Raw genomic sequence first — 23390 nt, 5'->3', positions numbered from 1 at the left:
TTTTAGGGAACTTACTGGAAGCACTCAACAGCACCCATGGTGACGTCAGCGCCCGCCCTCTTCCCGCCCCCCAGTGGCAGTGTTGAGCCTTTCTCCAGGTGCGTTTCACGCAGGCTGGCCGTTAATTGGCCAGCCAACATAAGATTACGGTCGGGGGCCGATCACAGGCAGCAATGCATTTCGCGTCTGTTTCCGGGCCCGTCCAATGAGGGATAAAGGGAAATCATTTTTGACAAACCTACTGATGCGTTTTGAGGATGTAATCAGCAGAATAAATAAGGGAGAACCAGTGGAATAAATAGTGAGGGTAGGAATAAATGAGTCTTTTTCGGAGTGTTAGGTGGTGACAAGTGGGGTACCGCAGTGATCAGTGCTTGGGTCTCAGCTATCCACAGTAAATATCAATACTTTGGATGAGGGAACCAAATGTAATATTTCCAAGTTTGCTGACGACACAAAACGTGGTGGGAATGTGAGCGGCGAGGGGAATGTTAAGATGCTTCATGGCAATTTAGACAAGTTGAGTGTTAAGTTATCCACTTTGGTAGGAAAAACAAAATGGCAGAGTATCACTTAAATGGTGATAGATTGGAAATGTTGATGTACAAAGGTCCTGGGTTGTCCTTGTACACCAATCACTGAAAGCAAGCATGCAGGTGCAGCAAACAGTTAAGAAGGCAAATGGTATGCTGACCTTCATTGTGAGAAGACCTGAGTATAGGAGCAAGAATGTCTTACTGCAGCTGTACAGGGCCTTGGTGAGACCACACCTGGAGTACTGTGTGCAGTTTTGGTCTCCTTACCTAAGTAAGGATATACTTGCCGTCGAGGGAGGGCAGCAAAGGTTTACCAGACTGATTCCTGGGATGGCAGGATTGTCATATGAGGAGAGATTGGGCCGACTAGGCTTGTATTTACTGGAGTTTAAAAGAATGAGAGGAGATCTCATTGAAACATAACATTCTGACAGGGATGAACAGACTGGATGCAGGGATGATATTTCCTCTGGCTGGAGGTCTAGAACAAGGGGTCACAGTCTCAGGATACGGGGTAGACCATTTAGGACTGAGGTGAGGAGAAACTTCTTCACTCAGAGGGTGGTGAACCTGTGGAATTCTCTACCACAGAAGGCTGCCGAGGCCACGTCACTGAATATATTTAAGAAGGAAATAGATTTCTGGTAAAAGCAAAATACTGTGGATACTGGAAATCTGAAATAGGTTTCTGGACTCTAAAGGTGTCAAGGGGTATGGGGAGAGAGCGGGAGTATGGCGTTGAGATAGAGCATCAGCCATGATCATATTGAATGGTGAAGCAGGTTCGAAGGGCTGAATGATCTACTCCTGCTTCTATTTTCTATGTTTCTATGAGATATTGATATAAGCATGATGTTTGCATGTAGATTTTAAGTCACAATTAGAGGCTTTAAATGCATTGAGAAATCAGGTTTTAGAACAAACCTTTTCACTACTTGTGTATATGTAGGTCAAACTTTCAACAAAAACAGTTGAGGCTGAGATAATTAACTTGTATAAAGAGGAGTTGGTTAAATATACGATTAGGGATGATGATTATAGTGGTAGGTACAGAGTGCAGTGATGAAATACTCCCCAGAGCACGATAGTTCTTATGTTGCTTGGGTGAAGGTTGCTGTCAGGAACACATCATGTTCTGCAGCATGTTCATTTTAACTACATGTTTAAGGCCTATATGCAGAACTTTATTGTCAGTTTTTGGAAGGTTGAATGGTGAAGATATCAAGATGGATGACCAGTATGTCACACATGGTATTAGGAGAACTTGATGTAATGAGTGTTTCTTGTTTCATGCTTTTTCATTTACTTATGATTTTTCCAACAGTACCAGCACTGCCTATCTTATTTATTTTAAACTTTGTTTGAATGTACATTGTTGGAATCATACACTCCCTGAGCAAGGCAGAGCTTCTTGTGTTTTTTTAAAAATCTGGACTGTGCTTTATCACAGGACATGATGCCCCTTTGCTTCCTTTGTCATACATGCTAACCTAGAAAACCCATAAACTCAAATGACAAGCTACAAAAATCTGATGCCGCCTTCCAAAAAACTGACAAGCCAAAAACAGCCCTGAACATAGGCCTGAGTATGCAGTTACACTGAAAGTATAGCGGAGCACAAATTAATCACAAATGAATTGCAGGTATGTCTCATATTCTATCATTTGTATAATGGAAGATTGTGCAAGATGGTTCCTTATCTGGTTAAAAAAGATGTGGACAATTGTGTATTTGTATTGGTACTCAGTTGCAATATCTGTTAGATTGTTTTAAGACTTTGGGCTGGAATTTACTGCAGGCTTTGAGTCCCTGATGTTGCAACTGAGTGGGAGTTGCAAGCCCATGTTCGCCAAGACCAATGGTGCAATATTTCCAGAGATGGCCTCCAAAGTAATCAGAGGGCTGGAAGCTCTGAAGCCTTGAAAGCCCCACAGGGAGAGGTGGGCACTGTTGAGGCTATTCAAAGACCTCAACGTGGAGGCATCCTTGAAGGCGCAGTTTGAAATGTAAAATTATGATTAGCAAAGCTGTTAAGCCCTTGAACCAGAGGGAAAACCCATCTGGGTGAATTTTTCAGGCCGCCTTTCCTGTCCTCTATTAAGCTGGCAGCCTTTGCACAGGATGGGTATGGGGGTGGGTGGGCACTCCATTGGTGGAAAAACGCCAGTGAGGCTGCAAAGTTGCACTTAATTTTGGCCTTAAGCATCTTAGTTGGTTGCCCATCGCTATGGAGCGGGTAGTTGATCCTACTCCCAGCCCACTCCTGGGAAAGTTCATTGACAGCAGGAAGGCTACTACCCCCCCAGCTCTCCCTCCACTGCCTTCAAGCCTGTTACCATGTGGCCAGAAAAATGCAGCCTTTTGTTTGTACAGTTGTCACAGTGACATGCAGATACTTTTCTCCCTTCCCCTCTACTCCTCAGACCCTCCCCCCCCCCCCAAGACATGGAGACACTCTTTTCACTCTTTTTCACCCTCCTCTCACTTTGTGATGGCAGTCTTGTTCTTACCTCTTCGTCCTGGTACTCTTTTTTTGAAGTAATGTTCTCTACTGCTCTTGACTCCTACTTAATGTTCCCAATGCATTGCTCCACTCAGTGAACTCCATTCCATGCTTTGGATGGGCACACTTGACCTTCCAAAACTACCATAACATCAGGTATTCCCATCATACTGAACAGCAGTTTGATCTCTGAAGCAAAGCAGAACATCATCCACTCCAGCTAGAAGCTACCAACGCTTAGGAGCAACAAAGAGTGGTGTGACACCACACATTACAACCAAGTAATTTTAAAGAGTTAGTAGGGAAACACAACAGCAAATTTGTGCAGTCAAGGCCTATAAACAACAATCAGATAATCTGTTTTGATGACATCGGTTGAGAGATTGATATTGGCCAGGACACTGGGAGAACTGACCTAATCTCCTTTGACGTAGCATTATTTGATCATTTACCTGATGGGGTAGACAGGGCCTTGGTATAACATCCCTTCTGAGAGATGCATCTCTGACAGTGCAGCATTTCCTCAGTGCTCCTCTGGACCATCACCATAGATTTTGAGCTCAAGTCTTTGGAGTGGGACTTTCTTGAATCTTTTGACTCCGATTCATTTGTGCTACCACACATGCGACTCACCTGACACCAGAGTGTGATCTCCAAGGTACATGGAAGGTTTGAAGCACCACTTTTTTTTTGATATCTTCAAAAGTAAACAAATAGATTTGAGATGCAGAACATTGGCTGACAGCATAAAACATCCAGCATGTATAATTAGTAACCTATTTCCTTCCATATTGGCACCCATCTACATGACTTTTGATACTATTTGCTTACATGTTGTGAAACAACATTCCCCCGTTAACCTTTAATACCGATTAAGCTATGAAAAAAGCATGTTACCTGTCCAGCCAGATCCCTGCTGTAAAATACTAGCAATTGGTTCTGGCTGTTGCATTAAAAGGCCCAAGACTGTGGCAGCGGTGACCAATAACAGCGATGAAGCAGGCGTTAATTCGAGGGAACGGGGAGAGGGACGCAGTTTATTGCCCAGTGACTCCTCAACAGTCCCTCAAACTGGCGGCTGCTCAACGAGGGGCGAGTGAGAGCTGCCCAGCCGGGTAGCGCTGAACAAACACAATCTGGGCTCGGCTCTGATCTCAGGTCAGCGGGCAAAGTTTTTCCTTGGCAAGAGGAAGCTGCATTGGAAAATATGAGCTGCAATAAATACAACATTCTTTTCATGTGCCAGTACCAACCCATCAAAATAAAAAGCTAAAATAATAGATTGATTGAGCAATGAATGAACTGACGAGCAAAGGGCTTTCCGTGCCCAGCAGTCAGTCCTTCATTAGCCCGCTCATAATCCATCTCTACGACACGAGGCTGCAAACCAGCTCAATATTTACCTCACTAAAATAAATGAAAGTTTTCCCATGAATAAACCAAGGGTATCGCTTTAACATTTCGAATTAAAGGCTGCTGTTTTAACAGCACTTTCGGCATCGCCTTCAAGCGATGTTTCTTTAATTCATGAGTATTTGTCTTTTGAAATGTAAAATCCAAGTTTTCCCCTGCTCGCCACTTGACGTCAGCCTCTCCCCTCCCCCAGCCCCAGCCCCACCTCCGCTCGGGGTGTTTTTGTAAGATATATCGCGAGATGTTGAGAGAGTCTCCGGAGCTGGGTTTTTATTTTCTCATTTCCCTGTAGTGGTAGGGCTGAGGAGGGTTCAGCAGGCGGGCGAGAGACTGATGTTTCCTATCTTGAGGAGATAGAGAGGGAGTGGAGAGGTCAGGGAGGAGAAGCTGACTGGCTGACTGACAGACCGTGAGTGTAGGCTGCACCACAATGTTATGAGGAGAAAGAGGGAGTGTTAGTTTAACGTGACACGGACTCCCGGGAAGCTGCTGCAGGTTTTAGTGACACACACACATAGGCACAGGACCGTGCAGTCACTCTGACTGGGTCCCACACACATTGTCGGGCAGACATCCACACAGCTCCTCCGACACCCGCCCCGGCACCAGGAGAAGCAGCAGCAGCTCGAACTCCGCCTTCTGCTTACCCCCACCCCCCCCTAGGGTTAGGGAGCAGACGGGCGGCTCTGAGGTGCGCACCTTGACTCAGTCAGCCAGCCAGGTTTTGTCCCAGCCAGGTTGTGGTCCATCGAAGGGGGAAATCGGCGAGCAGCCTGAAACACCGGAGACAACAAGCTACCGTCGCCCGCCCTCACCATGGCTTCGACTACAACGTGTACCAGGTTCACGGACGAATACCAGCTCTTCGAGGAACTTGGAAAGTACGGCGGCAAATCTTGTCATCCGACTGATTTTTAAAAAAAAAAAAATTGACATAGTTGTATTTCCAACGTATTTTCTTTACTTGCGATATGCACTAGTATTCTGGCGGAGGTTCGCGTTAATGTTTTTATGGAGCGCAGTCTTATCGTGCACGGTTACGTTTTCTTAAATGTACTAGGCATGTTATAAGGATACTGCCCGACTCGAGGCATAAAATTCAGCAAAATATGTGGTGTCGTTTTCTGGAGGAAAGTGTCTCATGCCCGGATTCTGCACCGAATATCCTGACATGTTTTCTTATTTATGTTGTGTTGGCAAAACCACACGAAGTGTTTTGGAAAACACAAATTTCAATGCATTTCGATACTTCGGTGCGCTTAATTTGTTTTGCTATTTTTGTTCATTTAATGCGGGGTTTGCGCGCCAGCTGAATTGAGATAGTGTTGTAATGTGGTGAGGGTTAAGTTGTCTACCTGTACCATTTTTGTTTGAACGATATATATCTGTATATATGTGATCGATTGTTTTCAGGGGAGCTTTCTCGGTGGTGAGGCGATGCATGAAAATCTCGACAGGACAGGAATACGCTGCCAAAATCATCAACACCAAAAAATTATCTGCCAGGGGTAGGTGTATAAAAAGAAATTCGCATCTTATCATTATTAATAATCTGGATGCATTGAAGGAATATTCAGCATGCACACGTCTGAATGTCTATCTCGTGAAATGAATAGATAGAACGGGTTTTAAAACGTTATAATCCTTGTCCATCATTTCACTTAAGATCTTATTATGGATGATGCAGAAATCGTGAAGTACTATTTTCTACAGATTTAGTTGTGAAAGCAGAGTGGGTTGAAATCGTCTAAGCGGAGGTCACTGATTAAATTAACATTGGCTTCAAAATTCAGTTGACAGGTTAGATCGAGTCTATACTTGCATATTTATATTTATTGTACAGTATTTGGTGGAGGGAAGCATTCCAATCAATTTGTAAACGCCCTTTTTCGAAGATATCTATAAAACCAGGGAGCAGAATTTTCTTATGCATGAAGCTGCAAGCTTCAGTGGCATCAGTCACTGCGAAATATTTGATTTATGTCAACTATGTACGATTTAATAAATTTCCAAGCATATTTCATATTTAATGTGTTTTGAAAGTTTGCGCCTGTAAGGCATCCCGATGGCCTTTAATCCTAGTGAAAGGATGAATCATGGATGTCTGTGGCCAGTTATCTTTTTGTGGACGTTTCCTTATCTGCTCCTTCCGCTAACCTCTAGCTTTCCAATGTTGCTTTCCCTCTCGACTTAGTTGGCTCTGTGATTGGCTGACGGCAGTCGTCGTTCTGCAGGTCCTGTCAGTTCCAGTAGCCAAGGAAGTGCTTGCGAACCTTCGTGCACAAGAGTACGATCTTTGAACCCTTTTAGAGTAATTGGGTTTTATAGCCATGGAAGGAGCCTACACCCTGTCAGACTGTGAATCCTTAAACTAGTTAACAATACTTTCCAAGGGAAATTGTATGAAGAGAACAACAAGCTATGAGGCTCACCTCTGAATTACTGTGCTTGAACTTCATACAATGGTTATAGCACAGGAGACCATTTGTACCGTCATGTTTGTGCTGGCCCTTCATAGGAACAATTCATCTCGTGTTACTCTCCTGCCTTTTCCTTGTTTGCCCCGCATATTTTTCTTTTCTGATAATCCAATTTCCTTTTGAATGCCTCCGTTGAACCTGCCTCCACCACACTGTCAGGCAGTACATTCCCAATTCTAACCACTCGCTGTGTAAGAATGTTTTTCTTCATGTCACCATTGCTGTTTTTGCATTAAATCTTTGCCCTCTTGTTCTCAATCCTTCCAACAGTGGGAACAGTTACTTGCTATCTATTTTGTCCAGACCCCTTATGATTTTGAATACTTTTATCAACTCCCTTCTCCACCTTCACTTATCTAAGTAGAAGAGTTCCAGCTCCTCCAGTCAGTCTGCTTAACTGAAATTCCTCATTCCTGGAGCTATTCTCATGAATCATTTCTGCATCCTTTATAATGCCTTCAAATCTTTCCTAAAGTGTGGTTCCAAGAACTGGATACCAAACTCCAGTTGAGGCCAGATCAGTGTTTTATCCAAGTTGAACATAACTTCCTTGCTTTGTATTTTATGCATCTACTGATAAATCCCAGGATGCTGTATACTTTATTAACCACTCTCTCAACTTGTCCTGCCACCTTCAATAATTTGTGCATATGTAAACTTGAATCCCTCTGCTCCTGCTTCCCCTTTAGAATTGTACCTTTCTACCAAAATGAATCATTTCACACGCCGCTGCCTTAAATTTTATCTGCCGCTTTCTGCCTATTCCACCAACCTGTCTATTTCCTTTTGAAGTTCTACACTATCTTCCTCACATTTCAAAATACTTCAAAGTTTCGTGTCATCTACAGATTTTGAAATTATGCACTTTACATCAGGGTATAGGTCGTTAAATATATCAGGAAGAACAAGGGTCCTAACACTGCCCCCTGGGGAACCCCACTAAAAAGCTTCTTCCAGTCTGAAAAACAACCTTTTACCACTATTCTGTTTCCTGTTACTCAGCCAATTTTGTATCCATATTCAACCAATTTACAGCAAAATGCAAGGTTAAGACTGTTTCTGTCAAGTTGTGAATAAGATGTATGCCTATATTTAATTAAAAGATCTCTTCATGTGAGTTAGCTGGCTTCCTGATTCCTGCTTCTGTCATCTTTGACATCGCTGAAGATAGTGTGCAGAATCATAGCGCTAAGTCACTAAGACCAAGTTCCAAGAACCTTCTGATGTAGAAGTGCAGAGATGGGTGTGACAGCATCATTGGCAAAATGTCATATGTCAATTTCCTTAAAGCCTTGAAGATGTGTCTCCATCTGAACTTTGAAGTTTGAACTTTGTCAGTGTTAAATGTGGGATGTATTTTGCAAACATAAGCAAATTCAGTTGTCTGGCAAATTAACTTTGTGCATTAGTATGAATGTATCATTGGTATTTTTAAATTATTGAATCCCATAAATCATGAATACTTGGATGTTTAAGTAGGGTAGCCATCATCCTCTGCATGAAAGAAGAAACAATCCATTGTCCATTGATTTGGCTTATTTTAACTATATTCTGGAAGAAACCTTAATGCTAAAGCTCAGAAATGTGATAACTATCAGTAATTAAGATATTTATATTACAAGTCCACAGAGAGCATTGGAGGCAGGGTCATTGAATATTTTTGAGACTGCATTAGATAAATTCTTGATTGACAAGGAAGTCAAAAGCAGACAGGAAAGTAGAGTTGAAAGTAAAGGTGACAGTCAGATCAGCTATGATCAGAGGCCAAATGCCCTACTCCTGCTCCAGATGTGTATGTTCATATAATGTATTGCTTTCCCTTTTATCTAATGTCTAAACTAATTCGGAAGATCCTTTCAAACTAGAGTAAGGGCAGTAAGAATATAATGCTATTAATCTATGATATATGCAATCAATAATGTGTATCACAAGAGAGGAACATTTTAATAGGTGTTCATTGTATGCTTCATCTTATTTAATTTTTGGGCTTAAAGGCACAGTATTTTACTGCATTGTGTAATGGAGAGGTAGAAGGTAGTTGTTCCTTGCAGTCTAGTCCTTGAACATCTCCCCACATGAACATACAGTGAGGAGTTAGTTAGTTTAGAAGTATTAAGTCTCAAAGTGCATTAGTTACATTGTATTAACAAATAGGCTGGGGTGGCTTTGATACTGAAGACTCTGAGTTTTGTAAAAAGTGGATGTCTAAAATGCTCTGTATTTTGCAAATGTAAGTTACAATACTAAATTGAGCTTTTATTACGCTTTGAAAAATAAGAATGATAACATAGTATTTACTCATGAATTTTGAAAATAAAAGCTGTTATCTGATAAATTGTTTCAATATTTAGTAATTCCAGTATTTATCTTACCATCATACACATTCTTTTTGAGCCAATTGGATAACTGATTCAGTTCTAAAATTGGAGTTCTATATTCTTGAACTAGATATTCAAGTGGCTTCTGTAGTTGAAACTGCAATTAAAAATTCATAACCTGGTTTGGGCATGTTTATTCAACCAAAGTGGTTGTTTTGTAAATATTATGTAGCATTGTTTTTAAATTACTCTCAGTAAACAACGGTTAAAGCAGTATACTGTTTCAGTGATTTGCAGTAACTTGGTTTTGATTATTGGTAGTACCTAAAGTAAAATAATATGATTGTCATTGTAAAAAAAGAGACTCCAATTCACCTATTGCAACTGTATAGTTTCAGCATTGGATTCCAGTGCTGGATGCCAGTTTTTATATTTCAGCGCCCTCTCCATTGGTGAATTGCAGCTTTTTCATGCTTTTTTTTTGGGTTCCCACTGGGAAGTCCCATTTTGGTTATCTAGACAGTGTGTCTCCTAATATGAGTGCAAGATAGGAAAATTAGCTGAATTAGTCTGTAGAGACTTATATATTCTTGTGTTGGCAATCCCTTTTGAGAACAAACATAAGCAAGTCGTTTAGACAATATTCATAGCCCAGTCTTTCTAAGCAGAGTTTCTAAGCAAGGAATGCTAGAATCGTTGCACTGTAATTAGTTAACACTGGCATTTTTTGGCACCATGTCATGTCCTCAGATCACAGTACCAACTGACAACAGTTTCAGAAGTAATGTAGGCAAATGCAGCAGATAATTTGCATACAGCAAGGCCCGATTTTAAAAAAAAAAAAATTCATTCATGGGATTTGGGCGTCACTGGCTATTATTTGCCCATCCCTAATTCCCCTTGTTCAAACTGCAAGTCAACCACATTGCTGTGCATCTGGAGTCACATGTAGGCTAGACCAGGAAAGGAAAGGACAGCAGTTTTCCTTCCTTAAAGGACATTAATAAACCAGATGGGTTTTTATGACAATCGGCAATGGTTTCACGGTCATCATTAGATTTTTAATTCCAGATTTTTATTGAATTCAAATTCTACCATCTGCCATGGTGGGACTTGATCCTGGGTCCCCAGAACATTACCCTGGGTCTCTGGATTACTAGTTCAGCGACAATACCACTACACCATCGCCTTACCCAGCCAATTAAAGGTGCATGAGTGAGAAAGTATTTTCTTTTGGTAGACTTTGACCTGGGTACCAGGAGAACTCACTGCCCTTCTTTGAATGGTGCCATGAAAACATTAGCATTCACCTGAGAAGGGTCTTTGGTGTAATATCTTGTTTGTGAGATGGCACCTCCTGCGCTTCAGTGTCATCTTGTCACCTTAGATCATGTGCTTAGTTCCATTTGTGGGGCTTGAGCCTACAACATTTTGATTTTGATACAATAGGTACTCAGTAAAGAAAGAAAGACTTGCATTTATATAGCACCTTTCATGACCACTTGAACTCTCGAAGCATTTAGAAAATACTTTTTAAGTGTAGTTGCTGTTGCAATGTAGGAAACATGGCAGCCAATTTTGCACACAGCAAGCTGCCACAAACTGCAATGTGAGAACAACCAGGTAATCTGTTTTTGTAATTTTGATTGAGGAATAAATATTGGCCAGGACACTGGGTATAACCCCCATGCTCTTCGAAATACTGCTATGGGGTCTTTTTTATGCCCATCTGAGAGGGCAGATGGGAGTCTCAGTTTAACATTTCATCTGACGGAGGCACCTCTGTACTGCACTGGAGTGTCAACCTTCATTTTTGTGCTGAAGTCCTGGAGTGATCTTAAACCCGTAAACTTCTTATTCTGGTGAGAATGCTACCAACTGACTCATAGCTGATACCTGCTACTCACGATTTCTTACCTGCTCCTTTGAAAGGGTTTGTTTGCAGTACTTGTGCTCAGAGGTTACTTTACACACTTTGGAGGTGTCACCTTTAGTCTGGGGGTGTTATCTGCGTTTTTTGATCTGATCTATCATAGTGCAAGTTTTACTTGTGTTTGGAGCCGAGATAAGACCATAAGACATAGGAGCAGAAGTAGGCCATTCAGCCCTTCAAGTCTGCTCCGCCATTCAATGAGATCATGGCTGATCTGATAATCCTCAACTCCATTTTCCTGCCTTTTCCCCATAACCCTTGATTCTCTTATTGATTAAAAATCTGGCTGTCTCAACCTTGAATATACTTAACTACCCAGCCTCTTGAGCCGTCTGCGGTAAAGGATTCCACAGATTGACTACCCTCTGAGAGAAGAAATTTCTCCTCATCTCTGTTTTAAATGGGCGCCCCCTTACTCTGAGATTATTCCCTCTGGTCCTAGACTCTCCCACAAGGAGAAACAACCTCTCAGCATCTACTCTGTCAACCCCCCTAAGAATCTTATATGTTTCAATAAGGTTGCCTCTCATTCTTCTAAACTCCAATGAGTACAGGCCCAACTCAACCTTTCCTCATAAGAAAATCCCACCATCCCCAGGATCAACCTAGTGAACCTCCTCTGGACTGCCTCCAATGCCTGTATATCTTTCCTTAGATAAGGGGACCAAAACTGTTCACAGTATTCCAGGTGTGGTCTAACTAGTGCCTCATATAGTTTTAGCAAGACTTCCCTATTTTTATACTCCATATCCTTTGAAATAAAGGCCAACATGCCATTTGCCTTCCCTATTACCTGTTGAACTTGTGTATGAATCCCAAGAAGCTAACATACGAGGACCCCCAAATCCCTCTGTGCTGCAGCTTTCTTCAGTCTTTCTCCATTTACGTAATATTCAGCTCCTCTATTCTTCCTGCCAGTGCATAACCTCACACTTTCCCACATTCTATCTGCCACATTTTTGCCCACTCACTTAACCTGTCTATATCCCTCTGTAGACTCTTTATGTCATCCTCACCACTTGCCTTCCCATCTATTTTTGTCATCTGCAAACATGGCGACAGTGCATTCATTTCTCTCATCCAAGTCATTAATATATATTGTAAATAATTGTAGCCCCAGCATTGATCCCTGTGGCACTTCGCTTGTTATAAGTTGCCATCCTGAAAATGCCTCCCCCTTGCCCCCCCATACCCCAACTTTCTGTCTGCTATTAGTTAGCCAGTCCCCTATCCATGCTAATATATTACCCCAGCACCATGGGCTCTTATCTTATTTAGTAGCTTTATGTGTGGTACCTTATCGAACACCTTTTGGAAATCCAAATCTGTTACATCTACTGGTTCCCCTTTATCTTACTTGTTACCTCCTCAAAGAATTCTAGTAAATTTGTCAGGCATGATTTCCCCTTCATGAAGTCATGCTGACTCTGCTTGGTTATATTATGTACTTCTAAATGCTCTGCTATTATATCCTTTATAATAGACTCTAACATTTTCTCAATGACGGATGTTACGATAACTGGCCTATAGTTAACTTTTTTTTTCTGACTCCCTTTTTGTATAAGGGTGTTACATTGGCAGTTTTCCAGTCCTTTTGGACTTTGCCAGAATCTAAGGATTCTTGGAAGATTACTATCAATGCATCCACTATCTCTGCAGCTATTTCCTTTAATATCCTAGGATGCAACCCATCAAGTTCTGGTGACTTATCGGCCTTTAGCCCCATTAGTTTCCCTAGTACTTTTTCTCTAGTGATAATTATTGTATTTATTTCCTCCCCCCACCGCCCCCCACCCACCCACCTTTTGCCCCAAGGTTATTTAGTATTTTTGGAATGCTATCAGTAACTTCTACCGTGAAGACTGATGCAAAGTATTTATTCAACTCCTCTGCCATTTCCTGGTTCCTCATTATTATTTCCCAAGCCTCATTCTCCAAGGGGCCTATGTTGTCTTTGGCCTCTCTCTTCCTTTTTATATATTTAAAGAAACTCTTACTGTCCATTTTTATATTACTTGCTAGTTTACCCTCAAAGTTTATTTTTTCCATCTTTATTGAAATGAGATCCAAGATGTGCAGCAGCAGCCAGGAAAGCAGCGTCTGAACCAGTCTCACAGATCTGCAGCTCCTCAGGAGAGAGGGAATCGTCAGAGAGTTGCAAATCACAGATGACCATACCCAGCACACATTTGAAAGATAAGCTTCCTCAACATGTTGGAACACCAGTGACTGAAGAAGCTCATGATGTTGCACAAGTTGGTGGTAGCTTGCTGGTGTAGGCCTGCTGCCAGTTGGACCTGGTGGTCACTCTTTACCAGTGGCTGTCAAAGTCACCACCTTCCAGAGTTCTATGTTAGACATTTGCAGAATCTTGCAGTTGGTGGCTGACAGATGCATAAGACAAGTGACTGCAGGGCTGGCAATTATGTCAACTTCTGTAATGCCAGTTAGAATGAGTAGGTGCTCAGATTTGCAGCTTTGGCTGACTTCTCACAGGTGCAGGATATAATCAACTAAACACATGTTGGAATTAAGGCAGCTGTAAATTGCCCAGTAGTGTTTGTCAACTGCAAGGGTGATGTGACATCAGCCAAATCACCGGCACGCTGGAGATGTGCTTCAGGTACCTGGAGGTGCCCTTTAGTCACAGCAGGCAGGATGTCCATAGTGCTCATGGAGTACTGTGTTCTGCACAACATTGTGCAGCAGTGAGTTTTGGAGCTGCAGGAGGAACAGGGTGTAGAGCACAGAGTCTCTTTGGATGATTGCAAGGGTAAAGATAAGGAGGAGGAGGTGGTGAATGCTGATGTGGACAGTGCAATATGCTACCTGGGATGACCTCATTATTGCAGAGTTGACTTAGATGGGTGCATTGGTGGAACCTAACCCATGTTAAAAAGCCACTTTTACAGCCCTCTTCCCCTCCCTCATCCATGCCACAAACACAAAATATTCCTGCATATAATCAAGCCTAGTTTTTTTACAGGTCTCCCCTGACTAACCATCCCCGATTCATCCATCGCTTGGTGTCAATTGAAACCTTCCCATTCATCATTATTAAACTGAAAAGGCCACTATTCAACCAGTAACTAACAAAGGGCAAGGTGGGAAAATGGTGCAAAAGAGGAATACCTATGTGGCTCCAAATGTCAAACTGAACTTCAGATTGGTATGCACAAGGCTGTGATATGTATTGTCCATCTACGAACCTTTACTTTTCCTTTAACTAGAACTTTTATATGGTGCAACTCCTACCAGAGTTGGAGGTAGGCTGCTCAGATCCCTGCTCGTTGCTGAAATGTTTCTAGCCAACATGCTCTGAGATTTGGAGCTTGTGAAGGCTCTGGTGGAGACTGCCACACCTGCAACTATGCAGAAGCAGACTCATTCGTCATGATACGAGGTATCATGTTGGGCGCTGAGTGGGGTGGGTGGGTGGTGGTGGGCAGCAGTGGGTGAGAAGTGGAAGTGTTTTGAGGTGAGTCTCCACTTTCATGTTCCCTTTAGTCTTCATGTGGCCCAACTATACTTAATACTAGCAGGTAATGTGCTGGAGAGCACTTGGCTGCAGATCAGTGGGGTGATAAATGGCCAAGGCTAGGGTATCATTCATCTAGTTGAGGTGGCATTCATACTGTGTAAGCCATTAGTGAAGACCTACATGCAGTCGCGTGATTTCTAGTTTGCTGCTCGATGCAGAAGGCCATGGTTGGGCACATAATTGCAAACAGCTGTGATGTCGTGCCACTCATTCTTGAAACAGACTCGTCCAATCTCTATGCAATTGTGCAAGGTTCAGCTGGAACACTTGCCAGTACATCAGCTATCCTCTGCTACTGAAGAAGATCCTGTTATTTGATGGCTCCTGAAGCACAGCATCTGTGCCCAGCTGAGCAGAGCTGCAATCCTCCAATGCAGACTCTCCACTGCTGCCCCGTCTCCACCATCTGCTATTATTCACTCGTGATCGGTGAGTCACCATGTGAAAACCAACTATCTCTCTAGCTAGTCCCACCAAAGTATCTGAGCTGGTGTATGGTCTGCATGACTCCTGTGACGATGAATCCTAAGAGTGGGTGATCTCCTCCTCTGAGGAGTCATCAGTGACAGTGACCTGGACCTCCTGTGAGTAATGAGACATGAATGAGTGCTGTCAAGCTAAACATGTTTGAAGTTTTCATTTTGCACATGATCATATTTTACTTGCTGACATCAAGTTAGTATGACTTAGTGTTCTATACAGTGTGGCTACCTGATAGCTAATTCTGTTATCAAGTAGCTGGAGGCCCTATTCTCTGCCCAGGCTTGCTGAAACTCTGCTCATCTCCACTGCCACTTCCTCTGCAGCTGTCAGTGACAAGATGGCTGGAGGGCCACTTCTTGTTTTCCCTTGAGTTCTGTGCTCTCTACTGCAAGGAAGGAAAGAAGAGATCACTGAAGTGAGAATAATGGCATGTGTTGAACAGATGGATTGCGAGCATTTGTTGAGGGTGATGGTGAAGGACTGGTGTGACATGGCATTAGGGTGAGTGCTGGTGGTGGATGGTCAGATGGGGATGTAAGGAAGTGCATAAACAAAAAGAGATGAATGTTTCTGCAGGGTAAGTTGGTGTGAGAAGTCATGTGCTGGGGTAGGCTTGAGAAGGCAGAGTCAGGGGTAATGGTGATTTATACATTACGATGTAGGTGAATCTGCCCAGCTTAAGTCATTACATTTCTCTTTGTACTGAATTCAGAAGCTTAGCACCACAATCCTGCTGAGATTCCTTGTCACCTCCGACCACGCCTCCTTAGCATTCCTAGCTGGCATTACTATAGAACAGTGTATCCTTTTCAGGAATGCACCCCCCCACCCCCACCACCGCCACCACCAGCACATCCAGAGAGGCATTGCTAAAGCAGGACAAAGCCTTTGACCTCCTACCTTCCGTAGCAACTTTTTTTTCCTCTCCCCACCTCCAACTGTTTCAATGTGTGCATTTGGAGTGTCCCATTAAACAGTAGAGAGGCAATTGCATTAGGTGGGTTGTCATCACACCTGCTGATAATAATTGGCCAAGAAACACAGAAATCTTATGTTAATATAGCTATTGCATTGTGTGTCCATCAGTGGCTTTTTAATGTACTTCTGGTTTTCCAACATATTATTGGGCCCCTCTACGTCACTATCGTCAGCACATTAACGCTGTCTGGGTTAAACTCCAGGCCATAGCTTCACTTATTAAATAATGATCACAAATCAATGGCTCTAATTTATATTATTCATAATGTCATGAATTATCTGATTCTTACTCTCCATGAGCAATTTTACAGTGTTCTTGAAAGGGTACATCAAGTACACATTTCCTGTCTGTTACACTTCAAAGAGCAGAATAAAGAGACAGTGTAGGAATATACAAAACTGGAGCTAGGATATCTGCAACCTTTTAATTGACATCTGTATGAACTTGCTGTGTTTATTTAATAATTGAATTTTGTATATTCACTTAAGTATTTTACATAGTGTAACGATCCTCTACTTGTAAACCCTGACTTGTCATGAACAGTGACTTGGGAGTGTCTTGCTATTAATATTATGAAAGATTTATGTTTGCATGCACTTCCTCTTCACTTTAGGATATTACACCATGTGTAATGTAGATTTTCGTATTGTGCTTTTCTTAAAATTATAGGTTAAAAGCAATGTAGAGATTAATTCTGTCAGAATAGGAAATACAAGGCACCATATGCATGTGCTTTTAAAGATAATCTATGAATAAGGTCCCAATTTTGGTCTCCCAGCAATTAACATTTGAATTCATCCAGAGTTTACTTAACAGCATTGTAATCCTAAAGAAACACATCTATGTCTTTACCAGTGGAGTGTTTTATATGTTTTTGTTTTTATAAAATAATATCGCCTGACTTACTATAGATAACATCTTGGGGGATCTTAATATGCTTAAGATGAACATGTTATTTTGTACACAAGAAATGAGAGAATGTCTAACAAAATCCACCCCACACGCCAATATGTTCAATTGTTGTGTGTATGGAATATTAAACATGTACCTAATAAATACGCTTTTACATAAAATTGCTTCAAAAGCATATGAAAGACTCGGTTTTATTTTGCTGTTTGAAATGAATGCTGAATTCTAATGACACCAATTTGAATTAGAAAGAAACCTTTTCACTGAACAAAGGTTGAACAGATGAATTGAAATGTCTTTTCCCAATTTTTTGCTCTCTCCTTGGGAGACTGTTGCAGAGATACTAACTGCCCCCAATGCCTTATGCAGCTCACCATTGTTAGTGTATTCTCAGAAACCAGGAGTCAAAATATGAACCTTTCTGCTCTGTATTCTGAGATGAACATAATTGTGTTCAGCAACAAGTTTGAAAAATGGGAACTAATATCTGCAACATAGCCTTCATAAAGAGTGCACTGAATTCATTTATGGTTACTATGTCTGGTGTGAATTTGGAGAAGTCTTATTCTATATTATTCTATAGATATTTGGGAAACTTGTGAAGTATTATCTCACTGTGATCATACTGAGCTCTAAGTCCTTTTGTGATCTTATCACTTGTTTATTTCAGAACTGGGTGTTGTGTACTTGGGTTTGGTATAATTCTCAGAAATGGGAAAAAAAAAAGTTTGATGTACATTTGGCCAGCTGCCTATTTTTCTAGGGCCAAACATCTCCAGATATTTCTCTAATTTGGCACTGGTTCTGCCCCTCCTTCAATCATTGGAGTGTGCAGCATCATTGGACTGATCTAACAGTGTGGAAACCCAACATCATTTTCAAGTTAATCGGCAGGATTTTCTGCACACGCCTGCCGCTGTGATCTTCTGGACCCGCCACAAGTCAGTGGACTTCTGGCTGGAGCACCGCTGGTTGGAGCACCGCCTCGCCCGCGGTGCGTCCCGCCTGCGACGGTGCCAGAAAATCCCGGCCAATATTAGAAACCATTTCGGTTATCGTGGAAACGTATTTTGGCATGTTTTTCAAAAAAATTCATGTCATTGTATTCTGGTATAGTAGATAAGCAGTTTACCTTGTAATTCACAGAAAACACCAGATGCTGTCAAGGCCCTTTCTACTCTGTTCCATGCATTCTGCAGCTATGCCTGAGAGGCATCTATGTATGAGACTCTCACATATGCTTATACTGCTGTTGATTCAGACCCAAGGGTGTGCTGCCTTGACCTAGTGAAAGCCTTCTCTTTCTCTTTCCCACCCATCTCACTACCCTTTCCAGCCAATGTATTTCAGAGTGGCACTGTGTGTGTAAAGTCACATCCCACTATCCATTGTGCTTCCCATTAAAGTGTCCTTGTGATGAATTATTTTAGAAACTATTTTGGAATTGTTGCACACAAAAGCTTATTCTCAGATATAATTGTGGTGTCTTTGGTTTTAAGGCTATATAAGTGTTCAAGTTGTTTGAGAAAAATTGGTTTGAGTTTTGTGGTTCCCTGAATCAGTTTCTCCAGGTGGGCTATGTCTCCATGATAGGATGGAAGTAACCTAAATGGCTCGTCACACTGCAGTTGTGTTCAATGCACAGTTTTCAAATTTCCTATCATGTAACTGAGAATGAATGTTTTGTCAGCTGATTCTGAAATATCCAGGAATATGACCATTATTATGCAGTGGACTTATTTTAATATATTTTCTTAGATAAATGCATAGTATGCAAAATATCTGTTTAGTGTGTGCAATTTATTTTGCACTAGATAATCTGGTCTCAGTTGATTTTAGTTCAACAACTTATTTAGAGCAGTTTCCTATAAGGGATGGATTATTGATTTTATTATTAAATGAAGATTTGTTTGTTGACTTAATGTACTTCTTTCATACCATAATAATGGTATTGACCCATGTTGATTAATACTTCGAGAAGTTTATTAGATCCACTCACAGACTAAGCTTGCAAACTTTCGGGATTTCTATAGTGATTTGTTTTAGTAAGCAAATTCAGTTAGATTTGTCAGGAAGAAAGGTCAATTGTGATCTTTTTACCTCACTTGCTTTAAGGGTGTTTTACTTGATATTTTTTTTAATGGTGCTGTTTGCTATGATCTCTGCAAAAACAAAAATAGATAAAAGGTGCAGTTGGAATCTAGTTATGTTTTGGGCAATATCTGAAAGTCAGTACGTGGTAAACCTGGTCTGTAATTGCTGTAGAGCATGGGTTTCTGTGTTTTTTTCTGTACACAAAGATCTATTTTGGAACTTGACTTTATTTTTAGCTAGTAAGGCTTGGTAACTTTGAGTCCATGATTTCTTGATTGAGAATAGACCCAAATGTATTTTGGCTTCTCAGATGCCATTGGGATTCAAACTCAAGATCTTCTCAAAATGTGAAATTTGCAGCATTGTGGTAAAATTGTGCACACTTTGTGTAGAAAGATATGCTTTGTTTCTGTATGATTCAAAATGGAATAAAATGTTACGGGGACCGGGAGAAATAAAATAGCCTTTTCATCAGCTTTGCATGCCAGTCATGACATTTCACTGAATTTTAGTAGATAAATTGCTTATCTAAAAACCAGACAGCAGTGATGTAAATTTTGAATAAAGTTAGACAATAGTTCACAAAATTAACTTGAATTGCCACATTTGGAGTTCCTCCTGTGTTAGACAGTTGTTGTACCCCACAGTCTTGATGATATGTTCAGGAATGTCTGTCTTATTTTTAAACAGATTTTGAAGCCAACGTGCTTGGAGCAAATGAAACTTCCCATATGAAATTAGAAGCTGCTTTTATACTGGGCCTTTTTAAAATCAGATTCTGGGATACTGGTGTTGATGAACCCAGATGAACTGGCTAATATTAAGGCAGCAAAATTGTAGACCTACAAAAAACTAGGTGTACAACTTGGAACAAAAGATTTGGGCGTGTAAATAATGGGAGATGATTCACAGATATTAATCTTTAGAATCTGACACAGACACTTTTTTATACTAGCAGTTGTTTGAGGCTGCTGCCTTAGAAATAGCTTTTGTTGAGTTTGAATTTGCAAATAATGTTTAATAAACTTTGAAGAATCATGCTTTTGAAAATTTCCATCTCCTCATATCTGTACAAGAATATGGAAATTTTATTGGTATGAAAATTACATTTAAGTCTGCATTAAGTATAGCCATCACTTGAATATCTTTCATATCTTCAGAATATTTGATTCATCTTTCATCTTGTGAAATAATTGAAGTTTGAAATTACAGATTTGTATAAACCCAAAGCTTTTAAACTTGTTATACACCTAATTTCACCTTCAAAGAGGAGCTAGAAATTTAAGTTTTATAGGAGCATTCTTTTCTCAGTCTGAAATACGCCCTAGTATTAATTGTTAATAATGGGAGTATGCTACTTAAATTGCTTTCCACGCATGCTACTTCCTCTCATACGCAGCAACAAAGGCTGACTAGAGTCTGCTGGTACAAGTAGCTCAATAATGTCGCATGCAAGAGGCTGTTCTTCATGGAGCTTCAACTTTATCACTGGGCTGTTCAGTCATTGGGGATGGGACAATTCCAGCTGACCCTAGTTGTAATGATCACACATGGATGCAGGAGTCACTGGATTTCAATCATGAACTCTGTCTGACTATTTTCTCTTCCTGTTTTTTGAGGTGTTGGTGCCCACTGTGCATTTCCCATCCCACCATCTCCAATCCTAGGGTATAAAGCCTCTAGATCTACTTCCTCACCCAGTGGATTACTAACTAGGGAGCGATACAGTGTGTGGTTGCAAATGTCAAGAAGCTAAATATCTTTAGTAAATAAGTTTCAGTTATGGGTTCACTATTAACTGCTTCATTTTGTGTTAAGGAATTGTTATGGTAGTGGTGGCTTTTACTTCATTTTTTATCCAATGTTGCATCAGTGTTTGTGCTTTTAAACCAATGAAATTTAACAAATGACTTCTAATGGTAATTTCTGAAATGGTGCAGGTTTTGGAGAAATATGGGGAACAATAGGCATTGCTAATATAAAATGAAGTGGCAATACTCAGCAGATCTGGCAGCATCTGTGGAGGGAGAAACCGAGCTAACATTTCAAATCTGTGACCTTTCATCAGATCACAGGCCTGAAATACAAACACTGTTCCTCTCCCCACAGATGCATTTTCTGCTTTTGTTTCAGATTTCCATCATCTGCAATACTTTGCTTTTGTATTGTGTACTCATGAATCCTTGGACAGGCTTTTATGAGGTGCTGCATTATATCATTGATAAATTTACAGAATAGGTTGAAGTCCATGTAAGGATACTGTTTATTAAATTTGTGTTTTTAAACAACTTCACAGCCTTCTTATGAAGTGAAAAATTGACAGATTGTGATTCGGTAATGTGATTTCAGTGTAAATACAGGTTCAAATGTACCTGTAGAAAAAGAGGTCCACAGCTCTTTTTATCTTAGACGACTGAACATATTTCCTGTTGAAATATTCAGTGTAGTCATTTCCAATAAAACTGTCTCTTCCTCTTGCCTACAAAGATTATTTCACTGTAGAACATAGTGCTCTAGTGTGACATGAATTTGCATCACAGCAGCATTAGAGGTAAAACAAAATGGCAAATGTTCAAATTGCCAGTGACATTCATGTCACACAAGTGTCATGCAAAGACTGTCTCCACCAACAGGGAATCTAAAGATCTCCCCATGATGTCCAAAGGCATTATGTTCACTGAATCCCCCACCATCAATATCCCAGGGTTACCACTGACCAGAAACTGAACTGGACCAGCCATATAAATACTGCAACTGAAAGAGCAGGTCAGGGGCTGGGAATTCTGCATAAGTTACCCACCTCCTCACTCCTTGATGTATCTCTTTTAAAATTGATAAGGAGGAAGAATTGGATGGACTGTTGGTACTTAAAGTTGACAAGGCACTGGGACCGGATGAGATGCATCCAAGGATATTGAAGGAAGTGAGAGTAGAAATTGCAGGGGCACTAGCCATAATCTTTCAGTCTTCCCTAGATTCTGGTGGTGCAATGGACTGGAGAATTGCAAACATTATGCCCTTGTTCATAAAAGATTGTAAGGATTAGCTCAGCAGTTACAGACCGGTCAGTTTAACTTCAGTGGTGGGCAAGATTCTAGAAACAATTATTTGAGATAGAATTAGTAGTCACATGGAAAAATATGGGTTGATAAGGAAGAGCCAATGTGATTTTCTAAAGGGAAAAATGTGTTTAACTAACTTGCTGCAGTTTTTTAAAGAGATAACGGAAAAGGTCGGTGAGGGTAATACTGTTGATGTGGTGTACATGGACTTTAAAAGGCATTTGACACAGTGCCACGCAACCGACTTGAGTAACGTTATTGCTAATGGAATAAAAGGGATAGTAGCAACGTGGATACAAAATTGGCTGAAAAATAGGAAGCAGAGAGTAATGGTCAATGAATATTTTTTCGGGGCTGGAGGAAAGTTTGTAGCGGAGTTCCCCAGGGGTCGGTATTGGGATCCTTGCTTTTCCTGAAATATATTAACGATCTAGATTTTGGTGTGCAGGGGACATTTCAAAGTTTGTGGATAATATGAGGCTTGGGAGTGTTGTGAACTGCGAGGAGGATGGTGTGAAACTTCAAGAGGACATAGACAAGTTGGTGGAGTGGGCAGATAGATGGCAGATGAAGTTCAATGTGGAGAAGTGTGAGGCTGATGCATTTTGGTGGGAAGAGCATGGACAGACAATATAAAATAAGGGGTGAAATTTTGAAGGGGGTGCAGCAGCAGAAAGACTTGGGTGTAAAGATCATTGAAAGTGGCAGGTCAGGTGGAGAGCAGTTAATAAAGCTTTTTGTATCCTGGGCTTTATTAATAGGGGCATAGAGTACAAGAGCAGGGGGAGGTTGTGCTGAATTTATATAAAACACTTGTTAGACCTCAGCTGGAATATTGTGTACAGTTTTGGGCACCATATTATAGGAAGGATGTGAACACATTGGAGAGAGTGCAGAAGAGGCTTACAAGATTGGTTCCAGGGATGAGAAACTTCAGCTGTGAGGATAGATTGGAAAGGTTGGGACTGTTCTCCTTGGAGAGAGGAAAGCTGAGAGAAGATTTGACTGAGGTGTTCAAAATCATGAGGGGCTGGACAGAGTAGATAGGGAGAAGGTGTTCCCACTGGAAAAGGATCAAGAATGGGAGGGCACAGGTTTAAAGTGATTTGCAAAAGAAGCAAGTGTGATGTGAGAAAAAA

General features: G+C 41.1%; 1 protein-coding gene across 26 annotated transcripts in view; it reads left to right on the top strand.

Moving 5' to 3' along the window:
* The first annotated feature begins 4690 nt into the window (after positions 1 to 4690).
* The window catches only part of LOC144681317 (calcium/calmodulin-dependent protein kinase type II subunit delta), a 331255-nt gene continuing 312555 nt past the window's right edge, over positions 4691 to 23390 (top strand). For 13 of the 26 annotated variants that reach the window (XM_078543053.1, XM_078543061.1, XM_078543010.1 and 10 more), the window contains exons 1-2: positions 4691 to 5333; positions 5866 to 5960. In XM_078543053.1, coding sequence (XP_078399179.1) covers positions 5269 to 5333; positions 5866 to 5960 — 160 coding nt within the window. In that variant the 5' untranslated portion in view covers positions 4691 to 5268. The remainder of the gene's footprint in view (positions 5334 to 5865; positions 5961 to 23390) is intronic. The other 13 variants (XM_078543070.1, XM_078543080.1, XM_078543016.1 and 10 more) reach the window with 1 other exon arrangement.

Source organism: Cetorhinus maximus, chromosome 1 (genome assembly GCF_964194155.1).
Source record: "Cetorhinus maximus chromosome 1, sCetMax3.hap1.1, whole genome shotgun sequence".
Classification (NCBI taxonomy): domain Eukaryota; kingdom Metazoa; phylum Chordata; class Chondrichthyes; order Lamniformes; family Cetorhinidae; genus Cetorhinus; species Cetorhinus maximus.
This window is presented reverse-complemented; position numbering and strand designations above follow the sequence as displayed.